At 33.2% G+C, this 21742-nt stretch overlaps 1 protein-coding gene across 2 annotated transcripts in view; it reads left to right on the top strand.

Moving 5' to 3' along the window:
* The window catches only part of SPRED1 (sprouty related EVH1 domain containing 1), a 104861-nt gene that overhangs the window by 57603 nt on the left and 25516 nt on the right, over positions 1-21742 (top strand). For both annotated transcript variants that reach the window (XM_016220393.2, XM_087822372.1), the window contains 3 exons: positions 9260-9428; positions 11427-11476; positions 20027-20182. In XM_016220393.2, coding sequence (XP_016075879.2) covers positions 9260-9428; positions 11427-11476; positions 20027-20182 — 375 coding nt within the window. The remainder of the gene's footprint in view (positions 1-9259; positions 9429-11426; positions 11477-20026; positions 20183-21742) is intronic.

Raw genomic sequence — 21742 nt, 5'->3', positions numbered from 1 at the left:
CAGGAGAAAGAAGTGTAGGGAGTTCATTTGTGGGGAGGAACTTTTTTAATTCTTACCTGAGGATGTCTTTACTGTTGTTTTGTTTTGTTTTGTTTTTTGAGAGAGGGAGGAGGAGAGAGAGAAACATCATCTGTTGCTTGCCTCCCTTATGTGCCCCTACTGGGGATCAGACCTGCCGCCTAGGTATGTGCCCGACAGGAATCCAACCCAAAACCTTTTGGTTCGGGACTACACTCCAACCAACTGAACCCCCCAGCCAGGGCTGTGGGGGAGGAACTTTTATAATCTGGCCTTTACTTCCTTTGTCTTGAATCTATCTGCCCTTTCCCAAAGGCAGACACTTTCTTTTTTTTTTTTTTAATATATCTTTATTGATTTCAGAGAGAGGAAAAGAGAGGGAGAGAGAGAGATAGAAACATCAGTGATGAGAGAGTCATTGATCGGCTGCAGCCCGCAACCCAGGCATGTGCCCTGACCGGGAATCGAACCCTGATCGCCTGGATCCTAGGTCGACGCTCAACCGCTGAGCCACGCCCCGCCGGGCAAGGCAGACACTTTCATGATGTTGTCTTACTTAGCTATTGTTTACCAAAAGCAAGCTTTGAACTTACGGAAATGCCCTCCCCTCTTTTATATTAACTAAAGAACTATAGATAGCATACTAAGAGTTTATGTGGAGCAGAGTATGTAGACAGATTGCTAGTCCTGAGGAAGCAATAATGGCAGGAACAATTTCCTTTTTTTGTCACAGGTAAATCATAGATGAAAAACTAGGAAAATTGAGTTAAAGAAAGCACCTTGGGCAAATCAGTTTTCCTGTGAAGAATTGGAATTGGAAGACGTGCTAATAATAACGATAACATTCATCTAGTCCAAAATTACCTACTCATTTTAGGGTCAATCCATGTAAAGATGATAAATTGTGCTATTAATGACTTTTTTGTATAACCATAAATTTTGTGACTTTCTCTTGGTAGTTGTTTTTCAACAGTTAACTCTTAATATTGCTAATACTCCCTGAAGAGAAAAAACCTGCCTGTTAGCGTATCTGTTATTTTTCTCTTGGAGTCATGTAATAGCTGTTTTCTGGAGATTAAGATTTAGCGTATTTCCCATATTACCTGCCTTGTTGCTTTTATTTCCTTTTTTCAGAAAATTTCAGGTGAACTCTTTAATTTCCTTCAGTATTCTCTTTACTGAATATACTAAACTTCCTCTTTATTACTTAATTGGCTTGCTTTAAATTAAAATCATTCCATTCGTTAGTTATTGATTTATACTGGTTGATCTGGTCTATCAAGCTCATCAGGATTATTTTGGCTTCATTCTCCTTTATACCGGATTGTGATACATTTCACATTCCTTCCATTACATTCCAACTGCCGTTAAATCGTTGTAATAGTTAATAGCTTCCCTGATAGCTAAATTAAAGTTCAAACTTTCTTTATCTCACTTACTAGCTTTCTAAATATTTTGTCACTACTTTTGCTCTGCTAGAATCTAAATTATCATGCAAATGTAGCATGCTTTTAATTGATTGGTTGATTGCTATTATTCTTTTAATTAACAGCTGCTTGAGTGCCTTCTATATGCTAGACTTGTAGTAGTTTGCTAGGGCTGTGATAAAAAATGCCATAGACTGGTTGGCTAAAACAGTGGAAATTTATTTTCTAACAGATTTGGAGTCTGGGAAGTCTATAAGATCTGAGTGCTGATTGATTTGGTTTCTGGTGAGAACTCTCTTGTCTAGATTTCAGAAGAATGAAATTATATCCATACCGCTTCCTGATTAATTCCACTCTTTATTGATTTTTTATGTGAATATTACACGTTTTAAGTTAATTTTATATAGAGTTTAATATCCGCTAATACTAATTTTCCCCTCATTAGTCTGATTTATCCCCCTGTTGGGGTCTATTTTTGCTCATTTTTCCATAACTCTATAAACAATTTTTTTAAAATATAGGTACATTCATTTACATTTTCTCCTACATATATAAAAAATTCTGTGACTGTGTATATGATTTTTGGGGGGTCATTTTTGGTCTCTTTTAAAGCTCATTCATGCAACTCATCTTCTTTTCAAATAGTGGTGGGCGGAACTTCCAGAATAATATTAGATAATGTTGGCTTTTTTGTGAATTATTAAATACGGGATTTCTAGTGTTGCATAGAGAGACATAGGATGTTAACTATTGTTTTGAGATGTCATTTGTTACAATAAAGAAGTGTCTTTGATATCTTTTATGTTTCCATCAGAATTTGATACTAATTTTTCTGAAATCTGATTTTGCAAATATTCCATAGACTTTTTAAATTGATCTTTTTATTGAGATAATTATAGATTATGAGTTGCTTTTGTAAAGAATAATGTAAAGAGATTCTGGTTTCCTTTTACCCAGTTTTCCCAGTGGTAACATTTTGCAAAACTAGTGTATCACAGCCAGAATATGTGTTCACATCAACACAATCCATCATACTCAGATTTTCCCAGTTCTGTACTCATTTGGATATGTATTTAGGTCTATATAGTTTTATCATGTGTCCACTACCATAGAAAAGATACAGAACAATTCAGTAACCATAAGAATCCTTTCCCGTTACTTACTCTTCTATAAACATCCCTTCTTCCCTCTTGGCCTGAAAACTGCTCACCTGTTCTCCATTTCTATAATTTTGTCATCTCAAAAGCGTTATGTAATTGGAATCATAACTATGTAACAGGATTGGTTTTTTTCATTCAGCATAGTTCCCTGAGGGTTCATCCAGGTTGTTGAGTGTGTATCAATAGTTTGTTCCTATTTCTTGTTGTCTCGTGTTCTACGACAGCTATGTAAAAAAGTTGAACCATTGAATCACTGAAAGAAATAAAAGCTCTTTACAGTTTGGGGCTATTGCAAGTATAGCTACTATGAACATAAGTTTTATTTCTCTGGGATAAATGACCATAGTGTAATTGATGTGTGGTGTGATAGTTGCATGTTTAGTATTGTAAGAAACTGCCAGACTTTTCCCTAGAATGGCTGTACCATGTTAAATTTTTACCAATAGTGTATGAGCAATCTGGTTTCTAGGCATTCTTGCCAGAATTTTGTATAGTCACTATTTTTTATTTTAGGTGTGCAGTGATAGCTCATTGTGGTTTTAATTTTTATTTCCCTAATGGCTAATGATGTGGAATATCTTTTCTTGTGTTTATGTGTACCTTCTTTGGTGAAATATCTGTTCATGTCCTTTGCCAGTTTTGAGAGTTCTTTATATATTCTAGATATATTAGTTCTTTTTTGGGATAAGCATATGGTTTGCAAATATTTTCTTCCATTCCTTTTACCTACTTCACGGGGTGTTTTGTAGAACAAAGTTTTTAATTTTGATGAAGTACAGTTTATCAGTTTTTTTCCTTTCATGGATCATGATTTTGGTGTCAACTCTAAGAAGAACTCTTTGCCTAGCCCTAGGTAGGTCCCTGGGATTTATTCTATGTTTTCTTCCTAAAAGTTTTATAGTTGTTAATTTTTACCAAAGGTATGATACTTAGATAAAAGTTAATTTCTTTTGTCTATGAATGTCTAGTTTTTACAGCACCATCTGTTGAAAAGTTTGTCCTTCCTCCATTAAATTACTTTTGTACTTTGGTAAAAGTCAGTTGAGCATTTTTGTATATGTTCCCCATTTTGTTTCATTGCTCTTTTTGTTCCTCCCCAAGTATCTTTAGCAGCCTACAGCATCTTTAGCGATATCCTGTTTCATTCCTGAAATTGGTGATTTATGTCTTCATTTTTAATTTGTCAGTCTTGCTAGAGATTTATCAATTTATTGTTTGTTAAACCAGCTTTTTGTTTCATTGATTTTTACCCCCCTTTGTTTTCAGTTTTATTGATTTCTGTTTTTCATTTCCTTCTGCTTGCTTTGAGGTTTTGGCTCTTTTTCTAATTTCTTAAGGTAGAAACTTCAGTTACTGATTTGAGTCCTTTCTTTATTCCAACATCCATAAACTTTATTTAAACTTTATTAAATTATACAAATCTTATATATCCTTTTTTGGTCTCCTTCCATTCATAGGCTGAAACTCTCCAACCATCATTAGTTTTTGGATATTCTTGAGTTTCTAAATAATTTTTGTGTTATATAGATATTGCTGTATAAATCGATTAATAAAGGTTCATAGCTGTTAAATCATTAGATCATTGAGATTGATTCCATCAGAATTGTCTGGACCCCTCTCCAAATTATACAGACCCAGTTGAGGGAGAAGAGAATCGTTTAAGCTTGTTTAGTTTTATTCTGGCAATTCAGAGATCTAACAGGCTATATGATAAGAACTTGGGAAGGAGCCAAATAAAGAAGCAAGGAATATTACCTTGGGGTCATAAACCTTTACATTGTGCCCAATAATTTTATATTGTTCTTTATTATGGCCAACAGGAGTTAGAGCAGTGTCCTAATTATTGTGACAGTTCCCTTCTCTTTTTGCTGATATTAATCCCCTCAGTTCTCCACAGAGAGTGGCCTTCTTGCTTATGGTCCTTAGTGCTGATAGAATCCCACTGTATCTCTCCTCCCATTCCCTCATCCCCTGTCATTCTCACTTTCTACTTACTCAGTTTCTTTAATGGTTATAGGTCTCTAATGGTTTTCTGTTTCTTTTCAGTTAGTTTTGGTAAGTTGTAGTTTTTCTAAGAAATCAGTTATTTCACTAAGTTTTCAAATTTGGGGTCATAAGCCCTTACGTTGTATTTATTATTTTCTGAGTGTTTTACTGTGCCTTCAGTTTTGTCCCTTGCCTTTTCTAATACTGTTTATTTGTACTTTGTGCCCTCTTTTGTCCATTTCCCTAGTATTGGCAAAGAATCAACTTGAGCAAGAATAGTACAAGAACTCCTATACACCCGTTAACCCCAAATCACCAGTTTTTAACATTTTGCCACATTGGTTTTATTCTCTCCCCACCGTAGTACACACACGCTCGCATGTTTTTTAAACTACGTATTTGAAGTAAGTTGCATACATCCCACCTTTTACCCCTTAATACTTATTGTATTTTTCCCAAGAACAAGGATATTTTCTTATATACTCAAAGTATAATTATTTTATTTAGGAAATTTAACATAAATATAGTACTTCAGTGTAGATTCCATACTCCAGTTTTGCCAGCTGTATTAATAATGTTCTTAGAACATTTTTGTTCCTTCAGTAAAAATTCACGAAGCATTAGGCCATGTGTGTCTATTCTCCTTTGCTGTGGAGCAGTTTCTGTGCTTTATGACGCAGGCTTTCTGAACGAGTACTGCCTCCTTCCCTTTTTACTAGCTGAACTGCTATCATGCAAGAAACATGCTATTGTTTCTTTTGTCATTTTTTAAAAATTTCTAAAATCCCACTCAGCTCAGAACAGTGTTAAATATAAATTATTTTTATTAATAATTAGTAAGAATAATGTATTTAATAACAATACAATTTCATATTTCATAGGATGCCTTGGTTTCCTTCATAAAGGATACTGTTTTTATGTCATCCAGAAGACTAAAGTTCATAATCTGAGGCAACTATTTAAGATGCCAATTATTGATTTTGATTAAAAATAATTTAATTTGAATTTGAAATTTTTATTTAAAAAATGAAGTGATTCACAGGTGTTTCAGAAAGTTACTAGTAAAATTTTTTTAGCTTTGGTTACCAGCTGTACTACTTTTTAGATAATACTATTTGTGAACATGTAATTTTCTACTTGTAAGGTAGCAACTATAATAAAGTACATAGTAGTTTAAAGCACATATTTAATTTTACTCTGCTCTCCCAAATTATTAGTAGTTGTTAGTTAAACAAAAATGCACTTATACCCATTTTTGGCTTGTTCTATTTTAAATGCTTGTGGAAAACAAGTCTAGTAATTTTATGATGGGAGTTTTACTCTATATTTCCCAAAATAACTTGGAATATGTCTTCAGAAGTTTTAGTTGTTTAGTGATCTTGGTGTGTGTCCCCCCCATCAAATACCCTAGAATTTCTTTTAGAAGAAGGAAAAACATGGGGAGGTTGAAATGTTTTCACTGCTTTTAGAACCCATTAACTTAAGCTCCTCAGAATCTGTTCACAAGCTCTTTGAGGTCCTGAGTACCTTTATCATTCAAACCCCTCCCCCTCCATTCTCAAAAAAAGTCCCCTCATAAATAACGACCTCCTAGCCTCTCATAGCAACTGTTCTGTTACGGTTAGTGACATCACCTAGAGACCAACCTCAATATTGCAGCTAATATTTATTGAAGTTTTGTTGTTATGTGTCAGGCATATTTTGAGTACTCTGTAGTACCTCATTTAATTCTCAAAAGTCAGATGGAGAATGAATGAGTGGTGGAGACTGGATGGGACCCAGGTGATCTTAGCTGCAAAGCCCACAAGCTTAATTAATTGCTATCCCACTATTCCAAATTCCTCTTACACAGTACTAACATTTTGGGGGGAGGAGTGGGGATATATGTGCCCTGTTCCTGCTCCTTCTGTTATTCACGCCTCAAATAATTTTATTTTGGACACTTTTCACTTGTGCAAACATCCGTTTTCAGCAACCACCTTTTTTCTTTTCCCTTCTCTTTTAACTCCTAGCCTGGTACTATAGGGGGACCACTTCTCCTCCCTCTCCCTTTATCTGTATCAGATTTTTACATTTATGCTAATTGTAGTTTCACTTTTCTTAGTTTTAGACTTCACCTGTTCATATGTATTTTTTCCTAATTAATACCTGTTTCCCCTTAACAGAAGAAGAAAAACACACACACATTGTTCCTTTTGTTACAACTAGATTGAAAGACTTTAAGATCTCATTAAAATATTCATGGTTCCAAAAGTATTTAGCTAATAAAAAATTTAAACTTGTATGTCTTAACCAACTTAGATCTGTATTGGAATGCAAAGCTGTTCTTCCAAATACTACCCCTACATAGTTGTATTTTTCCTCCTTCATGATTAATAGTCACCTTCCTAAGGCTGGCTGCAGCCAGTCTATTAACAGAAATTATATTCCATGCAAACATGGTCGTGTCTGTTGGTATGTCAAAGTCTGAAAAAATTTTTTTTTCATGCAGTCATAAACATTAAAGAGCTTTTGAATCTGTTGTTGCTTTCTTCTAGTTTTAATTTTTTTCATCATACATTAATTTTTTAGTTTCTAATAAATAATGCTTCATTTCTAATCCCAACACACTTGTAGGTGAACAAAAGTTCAAAAAGTTCTGGTATTGTGCTGATTCTAAAATGTGACCCTTTGATTTATTATTTGTTAACAAGCCACATTCTTTGTTCTTTTTGTTTATATATAAGTTTTTATTGATTTCAGAGAGAAGGAGGAAGAGGGGGAGAGAGAGATAGAAACATCAGTGATGAGAGAGTCATCATTGATCAGCTGCCTCCTGCACACCCTTGACTGGGGATCGAGCCTGCAACCTGGGCATGTGCCCTGACCAGGAATCAAACCTTGATCTCCTGGATCTTAGGTCGATGCTCAACTGCTGAGCCACACCAGCCACATTCTTAATGGATCTGGAAAGTTAATTGATGTCATATTCTTTGGGCAACATATTCTTTCATAGTTATTCTTATTGAGTCAGTCTTTATTAAACTTTCACTTTACAATTCTATTTACACTATGAATAGCTTTATATTAAATTAATGTAAAATATTTTCTTTAGGGGAGAAATAAGGTCAGGGTCACTGATTCAGTTTTTAATTTATTTTTACTCTCTAATTTATAAGTGTTATTCATCGTTAACCATGGAGGTCTGATGAAATTTACATACTTTCAGATCTCCTTAACCCTAGAAAAAGGCATATTTTTTTTCAACTATTAAGATTAGTTAGAGACGTGTTTCAATTTTAGCAACTATATACAGAATGGTTTTCAGATTATATTTGTAATGGCTGTGGCATTTGCCTTTAGGAGAGTCTTAACAGAATTTAGGAGTATCTATTTTGTACCAGATACATATAAAGAAGCTCTAAGAGTAAGTGTAGGTCATTTATTCTGGAGAGTTGTCACCACTTCAGTTCTGTAGAGTACCTTTTAGTTTACTACAGTGGTAATTAATAGGTATAACTCCCTGTCAGCCAGTAATAGTTTGTCTCATTACCTATTTTTCCTACAGAGTAAATAAATCACCTATTAATGTATTTTTTTAGCATATCAATAATCTTTACTGTATATTTAACAAAACAAAATCTTTGACAGTTTTTTAAAAGCCTTTGTCTAGTAGATCTATCGGGTCTTTTTCAGGAACAGTTTCTGTTGATTTTCCCCCACCCCACTTTAATCCAGCTTTACTTTACTATTTCTTTGTATGCATTGGGATATTTTGGTTGAACACTGCGCATTTGAATCTAATAATGTGGTAACTCTGGAAATCAGATTGTCTCATTTCTCCAGGGTTTGCTGGTTTTGGTACTATATCATTATTATTATTATTATTATTATTATTATTATTATTATTATTATTAGTCTCTGTGCCAAGGAGCAGAATGAGATATAAACTTAATGTCTTCTCATGTCTTTTCTAATCCTTTTCCTGGGTATGCATAGTCACTTTCTAATTTTCCCCACATATGTTGCTTTTGCATGTTCTAGTCTTTAATGCCTGGCTCTCAAAATGGGAAAAAGTGAAAAATGACAGGTAAAAAGGTTGCTAGCCCCTTAAATACCCTGGAAGTCACTTCACTCTGATGGGGAAGGACTTGCAGCAGTGAGGGAAGGTACGAGAGCAGTGGCTGCCCTCTTCTTTGTCTTTACCTCTGTGATCAGAAGCAGCAGTCAGTGATCAGAGCACAGATACCCGGTATTCGGAGGACAGGATTCGTTTTGCCCACCCTTGCTCCCACGATTTGTGTGCATGCTGCTCCAGGACCACATGCACAACTCCCAGGACCACATGCACAACTATCCATGGGTTCCTCTGGAAGTTACAAGCTTTCAACAGACTCCAGACTTCCAGCATAGTTATTTCAGACAAATTCTGCCAGTGCAGTTGTTGTCTAGGTAGGAAGACAGATTCCTAGTGGTTCTTTTCCATTTTCCTAGAATCCTCTTTGGTCCCATCTTAATTTCTGTATTGAGTAACTGTGAAGTAGATTAAGTAGCAAGACCTCCGTATTAATATAGGGTTGAAATACTCATGAAAACGTAATAGCTCTTTTCTCATTCCAGTTCGTATTTAAGAATTACATTAGGTGCATTTGATATATATAGTAATCTTTGGCATTTAACTTTTCACAGGTGGTTTTGGAATGTATGCTTAAAAAGGACCTCATTTACAATAAGGTCACTCCAACATTTCACCACTGGAAGATTGAGGACAAGAAATTTGGCCTTACCTTTCAAAGTCCTGCTGATGCTAGGGCTTTTGATAGAGGTATTCGAAGAGCTATAGAGGATATTTCTCAAGGTAAGTTTTCTTCACTGTTTTCTTAATTTGTTCATCAGTTGTATATAGAAAAGTAGAGTTACTGTGAACAAGTCAGCTTTTGTAATAATGGGATCTGGCTTTGAAAGCTCACTGTAGGTGAAGAAGGTAAAATAATGGGCTCCTTAGTCTGTTTCATATTCGTTGCATCACAATATATACCATTTAAATTTATTACCTTTGAAGAGCCTGTCAACAGTACCCTTCAGATCATTCAGATGATTTCAAATAAGAGCGTGAAGAAGAGGGGAGCAGCCAGTTACAACTCTCGAAATCCGTGTGTGTATCAGTCATATTCTTGTTTGGGTGACGATAAATATAAAATTTCTAATAAATAAAGGTAGACTTCAGTTATTCTACCGCAAAACCCTTTTCTTTTTACCTGATTTCATTATTGAGCATTGACGGATACCACAACCCTATCTATCTCTTTGTGTATCTTTCCAGTCTGTTAAGATTATTAGCTCGAAAGCTTGCAGGGTTTTTGTGTGTGTGTGTGGTTTTTTTAAAGAAGTATGTGTCTATCATTTTATTTGATTTTTTAAATATATTTTTATATTGACTTCAGAGAGAGAGGAAGGGAGAGGGACAGAGAGATAAGTTCTTTTTATGTCAGTGTTCTCAGTGTTGGCCGCACGTTTGAATTACCGGGGAGGCTTTTGAGAAAAAGAATAACTATTTCCTACTCCAGGTCACTTGAACCAAACTATTTGGGGAGTGGAACCCAGGCATTTCATGTATATATATTCTTTTAAGTTCCTAGACATTTCAGATGTGATGAGGAATTGTTATCCTAGTTGAATGGTTATATTATGAATTTTCAAAAACAAATGATGAATACAGATCTTCAGATTATCTAGCAAAGGTTATGGTTCCCAAACCACTGCAAAAAATTTAAAAATAAAAAATGCTTGATTCCCTCCCTTATGGCTCACCTCACAGAGATTTCTGACATTGCTTTGGTACTATACTCTAGCATCAGTATGTTTTTTAAAGTTTCCCAGTTGATTCTGGTATTCAGCTAGTGTTGAAGAACCAGTGCTTTAAAGAGGAAATCATTACCTATGGCTGTTGGATTTGATATGATTTATATTAAGTTTTGAATTACTTTTAAGCTTATACTTATGTCCCCATGAGATGACACTTCTTTCACTAGGGTCAAATAGATTGAGTTTAACATTCAAAAAGACAATTTATAAGGAGAGGTTTCCAAACTCCTAGCCAGGTAAAATAGACATCAGCTGTATTCAACCCGTCTTGTTACTTTTAAACGTTGTTAGTCACTGTATAAACTTTGAACAATCTCATTAAATTTCTCTTAGCCTTCTGTGACAATAAGGAAGAACTTATTGCAGCCCTTTTCAAAGGGCAGATTTCTCATCTCCGTGCTAGCTATGTCTCTCAAGGGTAGCATAAACTCAGAATTCATTGCTAGGACAAATCCCTCTTCATTGATTTGTTGGACTAAAAGCTCTCTTGAACATAATGAAAATGTATACAGAGACATTGATACACAAAGGCCAATAGCAACAATTGGCCATTGACTATTTATTTATTTTTCTTACTATAGAAACTAAAATCCTACTTCTGGGTAGTAAATACTGTTTTCCTGGGTTAGAATGTTTAGAAAAATTGAAGAAATCATACATGGGCTAAACACCAGAGGAGTGTGGTGCATATACTTTACCTAGCAGTTTGAGATTTTAGAGAATTCAGGAGCAGGGCTTGCTGAAATAGTACACTTTCACACACAAAAAAATCTCTTTATAAGTAACTCGGAATTTACCTGCAGAAGAGGAAAACAATCACTCTATTCTCTATTCTAATAAAGGGGCAAGTATGAGTGGCCAACATATGACTAGTTGCCAGGCATCCCAGAATGGTCTCTGATCAGACTTCTGTAGTACTGAAATGATGTGATCAATTTAAAGTCTAAGGCAAATATTCTATGTTTAATTAAACTTTTACCTGTTTTCTTAGGATGCCCAGCATTAAAAAATGAAACTGAAGGAGCAGAAGATGACTTACAAGTAAGTAGTTGGCTTGAAAGAATTTTTTAAACATAAAGGATATAGAGGAAATCACTAGCCTTAATAAATAAGCAACTCAGAAGTTTTTAAGAAACTATTTAAGACACTGTATTTGTCAGGAAGTACAGAGAAACAGAACCAATAGTATGTATGTATGTATATATTATGTATAGAGAGAAGGTTGTTTTGATTTGGTTTGGAGATACATATGCATATCCACATTGGTTTTGGTTTGGTTTTGAACGAATTGGCTCATGTGATTGTCAAGTTTGAAATCCACAGGATTGGCAGACATGCTGAAGTTCTGTCACTCGTTGATGTTGATGTTTTGTCTTGAGTTGAAAGGCTGCCTCGAGGCAAACTACTCTTTGGGGGACCTCAGTCTTTTCTTTAAGTGTTCTTATAATGAGGCCCACCAACTTTATAGAGGGTAATTTCCTTTACTCAGAGTCTACTGATTTAAATGTTAGTCACATGTGAAAATTGCCTTCGCAACAACATTTAGACTGATTTTTGACCAAATAGCTTGGCATCATAGATTAGGCAAGTTGACACATAAAATTAACTATCACAGATACCCACCCCTTAGGCAAGGTACTTCTATAAAAAAATCACAGAAAAGAAATTACAAATTGTTAAGAAGCATATGGAAACCTTTCTGTTTTATCTCACTGATAATCAGCAGGTAGTTTAAGTTAACATATTTTAGTTACCCAATGACCAAAGGTTTAAAAATTGGTATTACCCCATACTATGTCTGTCCACGAGATTGACAGATTAATGTCCTCCCTGCTGGAGAAAATATAGATTGGTAGATTCTTTCTAGAAAGCAGTTTGGTAATTTGTATTAAAAAGCCTTTAAAATAGAAACGTTCATGCCTGTACACCTAGTGCATCCATTTCCAGTAGTCTGAACTAAGGAAATTGAGATGGGCAAAATTTTTTATACTCAGATTTTTGAGGATATGTGTATAAAATACTGATGATAATAAAAACAAGCTATCTAAATAGGAGAATGGGAATGGTTGAATTTATTAAGGTATATTTTTGTTATAAACTATTAAAATTTTATTAATTATGAATTTACTTGTAGTATATTGAATAATAAAAACACAAAAATTATATGGTGTTATCATCACTCAAAGTGTTAGATATTTTTGTTAGTTACTTTTGGATTGTGGAATTCTGAGCTACATGGCTTTTTTATTAGTACTTCTCTGTATTTTTTAAGTTTGCTGCAATAACAGTATTTTTAGAATAACATAAAAGAACCTAAATTTATATGAATACCTTTTATTAATAACCAATTATTTATATTGTAAAAATAGTTGTGACCTAAAGACATGGGAAAATGTTTTATGTACTCTTGCAGTCAGAATATAGAAACGTTTTTGGTTTTTTTGAGAAGTACAGTGAAGTTTAAAGAAAAAACATAAATTGTTATCATCCATGGTAACCACCATATGTATTTTAAAATACAGCTTTTGAGTTTTTTCTTACATATAAATATGTACATACATGTATTATTATGTTATTAGACTATACTCTGTTTTTTCCACTTAAATAACAGTATTTTCTAAATATGTTTTTATATTGAATTTTTAATGGTTTTGTTTTTATGTAATTTGTTTATAATAGATGTATCCTAATTACTAGTACTCGTACATATAAAAGTTTTGTCTTTAAAATTTTAATCTGTTTATTTTGTTGATGGTTAGTTATAATTTTAAAAATGCAGTGAGTTGGAGTTAATTAGGTATAAGAAATAAATAATATGCAAAATAAATATATTTTTTAGTTAATCCTTTTTCAGGGTTCCATTTTGTTCTGATATCAATCAAAACATGGGACTAGAAATGGGGAAACATGTTCTGAATTTCATCCTATGGTGAAAGGAAATTTGGTTAAAATTCAGCTTAAAAAGGTGGGCTAATAGATGTGGACATCACTCATTCATAGGGTTTTGCCAGGAGTTGGAGCCAACTCAACAGTGACATATAACACACATACAAAAAGGGAGGGGGTGGGATACTGAAAGGCTAGGAAATGTGTGAGGTAAATATTTCTGAACTCTTTGTTTGAAAATGTTTAAGAGGAATAAACATCCAGAATTAAAACTACCAAAGGACTCTTAAATGTACCTTACTATTTATGCCAAAGTTTTTGCATTTTGTTCTTATTTTGGAATAAGATATTGTGGAGATATAAAGTGTTCTAATTTATTTATCTCAGTGATTTTCAACCTTTTTCATCTCATGGCACACATAAACGAATTACTAAAATTCTGCTGCAGATCAAGAAATATATTTTTTGCTGATCTTAAAAAAAATAGGTGCCATTTTGATTCATCCACACTGGATGGCTGTTGTTGTGTTGGCTGTTGTCATTTTTTAATTTGACATTCTAAGGGAAAATAAGTCAGGCATTGCATGTCCTAAAAATTCTTGCGGCACACCTGTTGAAAATTGCTGGTTTAGCTACCGTATTAGGGTAAAGTACATCTTGTTTCATAACCCACCTATGGCCGTGGCATAAACAGTTTGATACTATTTTGAGTACAGATTGATTTATAGCAGTGGTTATGTCAGATTCACTTTATTGGTGATTATTTGCAAAGGCAACTAAAATGGTTTTAAAGGAATAACCCATTATCTAATTTTTAAGCCTAGAGGAGGTATTGATTATATTTAGATCATAAATGTCCTGAAGGCATTAAACATCAGATTGGAGATCCTCTTCATTTTGAGTATTTATTAATTCATTGAGCAACTACTTGAGCACGTATTCTTTTTGAATAAGTATGGTAGACACATTTGGTTATTTGCTGGTGGACAACTTTCTGCTTTCAATATAACCAATATCCTCATCAGTTAGCATAAATCAACAGGAAGGCGTTTACTTCCCTATTTCACATCTGTCTTTGAAGGGCTTCATAACGCATTGTCATTTGGATTTAAAATTGTATCTTGTCCATCTTTTATCCCTGATGTCCCTGATGTTTAGTACAGCGTTGATCACATACATAGTTGGTATTCAAGAAAGGTTTATTGGAGAAAAATCTTCAAAATCAGGATTTTTTAAAAAAACCTAAGCAGTAATAAGGTAGGAATGTTCTTTTCATTTTGTTTCTCTTTTTTTGACTATTTTAATGAGTCAGTTAAGGAGTTTTTGTTTTGTTTTTAATGCTAGCTTAAACTTGTTTTAAGATCAGTTTTATAGTGTCTCTCCAACTGGAATTTTCAGTTACAATAGCCATAATTGCTCAGCTATGCTAGACTGATGTTAGGTTGATAACAAAACCCATAAGATTTCCCTCATGACAGACTTGAGGTTGTAAGAGGAAAAGATCTCAGATTTCATGCTTTTGGGCAGTAGAAAGATGGCACCTAGTTGATCTGAAGTGAAAAGTGATCACATCTTTTCTTTTGGCTGCTGAGAAGTATTTGACTAAGATCCTTGTTTTAGAATTAGGTAATGTCATTTCTGAGCCAAAATAATGAAATGGCTTGTAATTTATATTTATTGTTTAAAGTAATTTTGCTATGGACTAGGAGGATAAATTGTTCGTATACTAATTTTCAGAGGTAGTAACATTTTAATAAGGCTCTGTATCTGAAAACTAAGTTAATGGATAGGTTTTATTTAGCTAACAAATGGATTTTATATTACTGTGACTTATCACCATTCCGACCGATAGGTTTTATTTAGCTAACAAATGGATTTTATATTACTGTGACTTATCACCATTCTAAATTAAGTACTACCCTGAAGTTAAGTTCCCAAAATCTCAGTATATTTTAGATTGAGTTTTATTTATTATTTAATAAGAGAGAAAAAAACTGTATAATCTTTTTGCATAATGGTTTGTCATTATCTAATTTTTTTTTCTGACCCTTAGACTAACACATTTTCGTGTAGAATATCTGGATAGTTAGAAAATTATGAAGAAGAAATCAGGAATTATTTATTCCCCAACCAGAGATAACGGCTGTTAGTATTTTTAGTTACTCCTGCCTAGGCTTTTTAAATTTTTTTTATTTTATTTCTTGCATGTTGTATTTAAATGCAAACTTCTTTTTAAAAGCAATTATCAGAATCAGTCTCTTTTCCATTTTGATTGTGTTTTTGTTAGGATTTTCATTTGTACTGGTGATGGTAGTGACGGTGGTGGTTGGAATTTAAGTAGCGTAAGTCATAAAATTTGAACCCACGTGGTCTGACTTCACAGTCTTTGAATTTAGCCTGTATCTTACGTAACAGTACTACAGATTATTTAATCATTGACGTTTCATTCAACATTTACTTTATTTTCCACAACCTTTTACATCAATTTTTGTTAGTATTTCTGAGTGTGACTTTAGGATAAAATTCTAGAAATAGATTTGCCATTTAAAGGATAGTATAAAGATTTACATAGTTATCAGGAACTATGTAACTACTGCCTATTAATTCAGAGTCACAAACAATAATCTCAGAAAATCTAGTACCATTTTTTAGTCAAGCTAGTGTCATTAGTCAAAACTAGTTTAGTTTTTCTGTTGATTAACCTAGAGCGAGGGACCTGTTTTCCTTTTCTGTTTTTGCTGGGTACTTTTCTCATATTCCTTTTATATTGTTTCCTCACTGATGACTGTATTCAGGTTGCTTAAACAAAATACTCTGTGCTGTTAATGCTCTCAGAAAAAGCTCATAGACAAAAGTGAAATAAAAAACCCAGCGGCTTATTCTAATCTTTAACTAATCAAAAGTAACTTAAAGAAAGCAAAAGACCGCATAGGAGATAGTCATGGTCAGATCTGAAATGAATTGCTACTGGATGCTACTCCAAAGTGTTAGTGGTTTTGCTAAGTTCATGGAATTGTCAGTCTTTTTTTTTTTTTTTCCTTTTCTGTGCTAAGTTTGCATAATTTGAGTATATAATTTTAAATGCCAAGAATAACTTTGGTAGCATTTTCAACATATGCACTACTAAAATATAAAATTTCTTTATCAGAGAACATTTAAAAAAATTTTGATCATTGTAAAGTAATCTATTAGTATAATTATTTTAAACTTCTCTTACTGGATATGGCTCAGCCATACATTTTGAAAACTGATTTGTGATATACAGCTACAAGAATGACGTTTCTGAGCAGTAAGTAGACTGCTACCACTTTTTCTTGCTTGATTGATTATTTATTGGGGAACATACATTCAAGAAGGCTTACAGAACAAAACTAAGTTTTCTCTGCTTCAGAGTTAATGCAGGAAGAAGAGCAAAGGGAGGAGGGAAGCAAATTTTGTTTTTATTTTCTCCACGACTCTTGTCTAGCCTTATGTTCTGGTGGAGAGGTACAGCCCAAATTCTTTTATTGCTTTACCTGGCATCCTTTTGCCTCTACACACAAAATTGTAGCCTTAGAAAAAGAAAAAAGCTAAATAGTCTCTTAGCAACCATAGGAGAATAATTATTATACCAGCCTCTGAGAGTGAAACAGATTTCTATTGTACATTAAAATTGGCATGGGTTACTTTATAGATAATGCCGATGAGCCTATGCCAGCACAATACTAAAAGCATTGAATGTGGGTATATATAACTGCTATATATGATTTTAACTTCTGACGATCATGCAAATGTATGTATAGCCTTTATGCATATCATGTATTAAATTTTCTGCTCTCGTGGAAGATGTTTGGCATTTCCCACCGCCTAACTTTAGATTATGTCCAAGTAACTTTCATTTTAGGCAAATTACTTAATCTCTGAGTTTTAGTTTCTTTAGATAGAACAGAGACATCATAATGCTATCTACTGCCAAAGGTTGTGGGGATTAAATGAGTTAACCTATGTAAAGTACCTGCGACAATGCCTGATACAAAGAAGGTGCTCAATATGTAATAGTTATCATTGCTACAAAGAAGTGAAAGTGAATGAGATATTGTTACATATTGTCAACATGAGTTTCACCAAAAAAAGTTGAGCAAAAAAAAAAAGCAAGTCCCATAATGTCCCAAATAGTATATCAGTCAAATGTAATTCAGAAGCATCTATAACTAAATATTGTTTAGGGTAATACTTCTTCTGTAAGGAAGAGTAAGAAAATTTTTAAAAAACCAATAGCTTCAAAATGATGTTTACCTGTTGGCAATCCAAGTGGTAGAGATGGAGGCTGCTGACATGGAGAAACACATGTAAGTTATTGGTTATATTCTCTTTCTTAAGTCATATGACATGTATACATATATTCATTTTGTTATTTTTATATTATTCTGTATATACTCCTTTATATGAGATAATAATATAAAAATAATAAAATGAATATGTGTATACTTTTTGAAGAGATAAGTAGTAGGAAAACACCCTTTTCCAGTGTAGGATTCTCTTAGAAATGTTAATTTGTTTCCCACAATTCATGCATAACACATGCCTTATTATAAATTGTAGAATCTGCATTTTCAAACAGTGAGGGTTTTTTGTTTTTGTTTTTACCATAATAGACACCTGACAGATGTTTTAGTTATTTTATTATCTGAGACCCATTTAGATGTATAATTGAATTCACTGTGTGATAGGAAGTATTTCTAGTTAATTAATAGGTTGATTTTAGTTACTTTGGTAAAAATTTTTAAGTAAAACTAAATCTTTTGTTACCCAAATATACATATTTTTGTTTAATAACCAAACAATAAACACTTGGGATAGTACTCTTTAAAAAATAAATATGCTTAGTCTTAAAATGAAATGTATTACAGTTTAATGTATGGGATATAAGTAGAATGAACCCAATTCAGTACGGTAAAACACTGGGTTATATAACCATTTTATGTGTGTTTAGATACAGATTTTAAAGTAAGTTTTATTTTATTTTACAATTTTTAATTGACTCTTCAATTATATTAGGATTCAGTAAAGATAGCTTGATCCAAATAGTTGTCACCATTAAAAGCGGTTACTTTTTAATTACTGCAGATAACAAATATTATCATTCACGCTTTTTTTTTTTTGTAGTTTTTAATCTCTTGAGTATCTTAACTAACCCTGAGATTTTTAGTACAAATATTATACCCAATTTATAATAAAAAGAAATTGTGATTCAGAGAAGTGAATTGCTTAACTTTTATACCCTAATTGGATGAGACAAGTTTCCACCCTAAGCCCTGTCTCTAAACTCCCCACCCCCAGTGTATTCTTCTATTCAGTTTGCTTAATTTTGGACAATTAATTGAGTTATTTGAGAACTCTCTGGAACAAATAAGTGTGTTTTTATTCCTTCAAGTTTTTATCATGCATTTTGAAAGAATGTTTGCTGGATACCAGTATTTAGCCAACTTCTTTCCGATAATTTAGCATTGACTGTTGCAACACATTTGGACAACTATTATGAAAATTAGCTAACTAGCAGTTAACTGGGTTCAACATATTTAGATTTAAGTAACAGTAGATTCTCATATTTTTAAAGTTTAATTGCTTATTTCCTGATGAAATAAAAGCTTTTAGTTTTCAAAACATTTTCACATATATTATCGTCTCTGTAAGTCCTTATGTCAATCCATGTCATAAAACAATAGGAATTATAATTATTTGATAATTGAGACAACTAGGTTGCAAAGAAATCAAATGTCACAAGGCTACTGTGTTCCAGAAGGGCTAGAACTTCCATTTATGTTTTAAATATCTTAGCCATTTTATGAATTCTATTGTTTAATTTTAGAAAGTAACACCAAAATTTTTAATGCATTTTTTTTTAAAAAAGCTTATAATGGTTTGTACCTTTAAAATTGTTAGCCCCTAATTCTAAATTATTTTAGAATGAGCCAAAGGAAGTGTTTCTGTCATCTTTACTTGACTGTCATGGTTTCTTCCCAAGTAGTTATATGGTAATGGGGAAAGTTATAGCAAATGGGTATCTCATTTCTTTAAAAAAAGAGAAACAATAAAAACTTTTACAACTTTTTGTTTTATAGCATGCTAAGTTTCACTTATTTAACATTTATTTTACAGAAATAATTGTTTATAAAATTTTAAAAGCATGTTTTTAGTCACTGTCATTGATTGAGCATATCCTCTACCTAAGTCTCGTGTGATCTTAATCCTTTAAAATAATCAACAAGTTCAGGCTACTTAATTCATTCACTGTTTAGCAAGGTCATGATTGCTCTCTTTCTTCTTTTGATTCCCTGTGTCATGCAGTAGAGCACAGTTCTTGGTCCGTACCTTTTAACTTGCAAAAGAACACTTTGTGTACTACAAGGCCACTTTTAGTTAGTTAAAAGCTTCATTATAATTAAATATCTCTCTCACATGGAATGGTTAGCCTTCTAATTCTTCCTAAGTTGTTTTCTGTAAGAAAGCTCAGTTTCTTCATAAAGTTGATTTTTTTTAAAAAATTTTATTTTAACATGACTCCCTAATCATACACATTTGAGTTTAGGGAATTGTTATTTATAGTGATGGTAGTGGTACATTCTTAACTGATTTGCTAAATACCCATTAGAGTGAAAGTCTTTAATTTTTTACTTTTGGTTTTTATATTCTGGCAATTAATGAATTGGGGGTTGTTCCCATTAGGCAACTGCTGAAGAGAATACTCCCAGTTCTCTGGTGAAAGATCATCTTTTCCATCAAGAGACAGTTGTTACCAGTGAGCCTTTTAGAAGCTCAAGACCTTCTCCCTTTGAAGATCTGAACGCCAGAAGAGTCTACTTGCAAAGCCAAGCCAATCAGGTGAGAAGATAAATATTTTCCAGTGTGTTATTTCATATGTGTAGAAGTTGAATATGTTAGACAAGGGTTAAGGCCATCTGCTCTTAAACAAACAGCAATAGAAACCCAAGGGAATTTGATTTATAATGAATCAAATCCAGAATTAGACAATAAATATATAGGCCGTACAGTCCTCTATAGGTGTAATAATTGAGCCATAAATTTGACTTTAGAATTTTCAGTGACAAAGGTGAAAAGGAGAAATGTATTAGTTACAATTCTTTTACACTGTGTGAACTCGGTAATTAAAATCATAACCACTCAGTGTTTACAGAATCAAAGGCCAATCAAAGTTGTTTAAAAAATGTTTTAAAATATCTATTCTTCTTGATAGATGATATTTATAAGATGCAGTAGTGTCCAGTGACATAGTGGTTACGCCTAAAGCCCAGTAGTTTCTTACTGAATGGTTCTCATTTGACCTGAGGACTTCAGACATACAATTTGTTAGGGAAGGAATTTGCATACACTATAGATAGTGGCACAAATCAAATGAACAAAATGATAAAGCATTCTCTCTTCATCCTCACCTGGCAGAAGGAGAGAGCATTAAAGTGAGCAATCGGCCTGGTGTCTTTTCTTATAAGGTCACTGATCTCATCAGACCGGGTCCACACCCTTCATGACCTAACTATTTACCATTTCCAAGTACCATCACCTGGGGGGTTAGGGTTTCGTATGAATTTTGGTGAAACATAAACATTCAGTTTATACAAGGAACAACATAAACAAAAGCATGCATAATCCAGGGGAAGAACAACATGGAGGGTAAGGGAAGAGGCAGCTAGGACAAGGGCCAGATTGTTGTGTTTTTATGTTCTGCAGAACACCTTGAACTTTATCATGTTTGTTGCTTCACAAACCTGGGTACACAGTCAAGTGCTAGAAGACACAAGAAACTGCAGGTTAAACATAGTGCAGGTTTATGGAGTGTCAGTTTTACTCAAAGACAAAAAATTTCCAAGTCGTGTACCAGTTTACATTCCTGAACACTTGGTATCTCTCAACTCCCCCCTCCCCCCAAAGTAACTAAAGTTACTTTTAGTCAATTGTAAAAGTAAAGCAGTACTTTATTATGATTTTAATTTATTCTTTCCTGATTACTACTGATGTTGAGCAACTTGTGTCATGCCTCTTGACCATTTAGAAATTGTTTTCTGAAGTGTCTAAGTTTTTTGCACATCTTATATTGTCTTTCTTTCTCTTATTGAGTTATAGGACTTATTTATTTTAGAAATAACTTTTTGTTGGATATGTGTATTATAGGTATGTATCTTCTCCTACCCTGTGGTTTGCCTTTTCACTCTCTTAATAATTTCTTTTGATGAATAAAAATTCTTAATTTTAATAAAAGCAACTTAGTAATCTTTTATTCAGTGGTTAGTGGTTTTTATGTCCTGGTTAAAAAATCGTTGTGTGCCCTCACCAAATCATGAAGATATTTTACGTTGTCTTTCAGAAGCTGTATTGTTTTTCCCTTCATTTGATTTTTATAAATTGCATGAGATTAGGTCAAGATTT

This window comes from Miniopterus natalensis, chromosome 1 (assembly GCF_054644295.1).
Source record: "Miniopterus natalensis isolate mMinNat1 chromosome 1, mMinNat1.hap1, whole genome shotgun sequence".
NCBI lineage: Eukaryota > Metazoa > Chordata > Mammalia > Chiroptera > Miniopteridae > Miniopterus > Miniopterus natalensis.
Note: the sequence above shows the minus strand (reverse complement) of the source record. Positions and strands in the feature narration are given on the sequence as shown.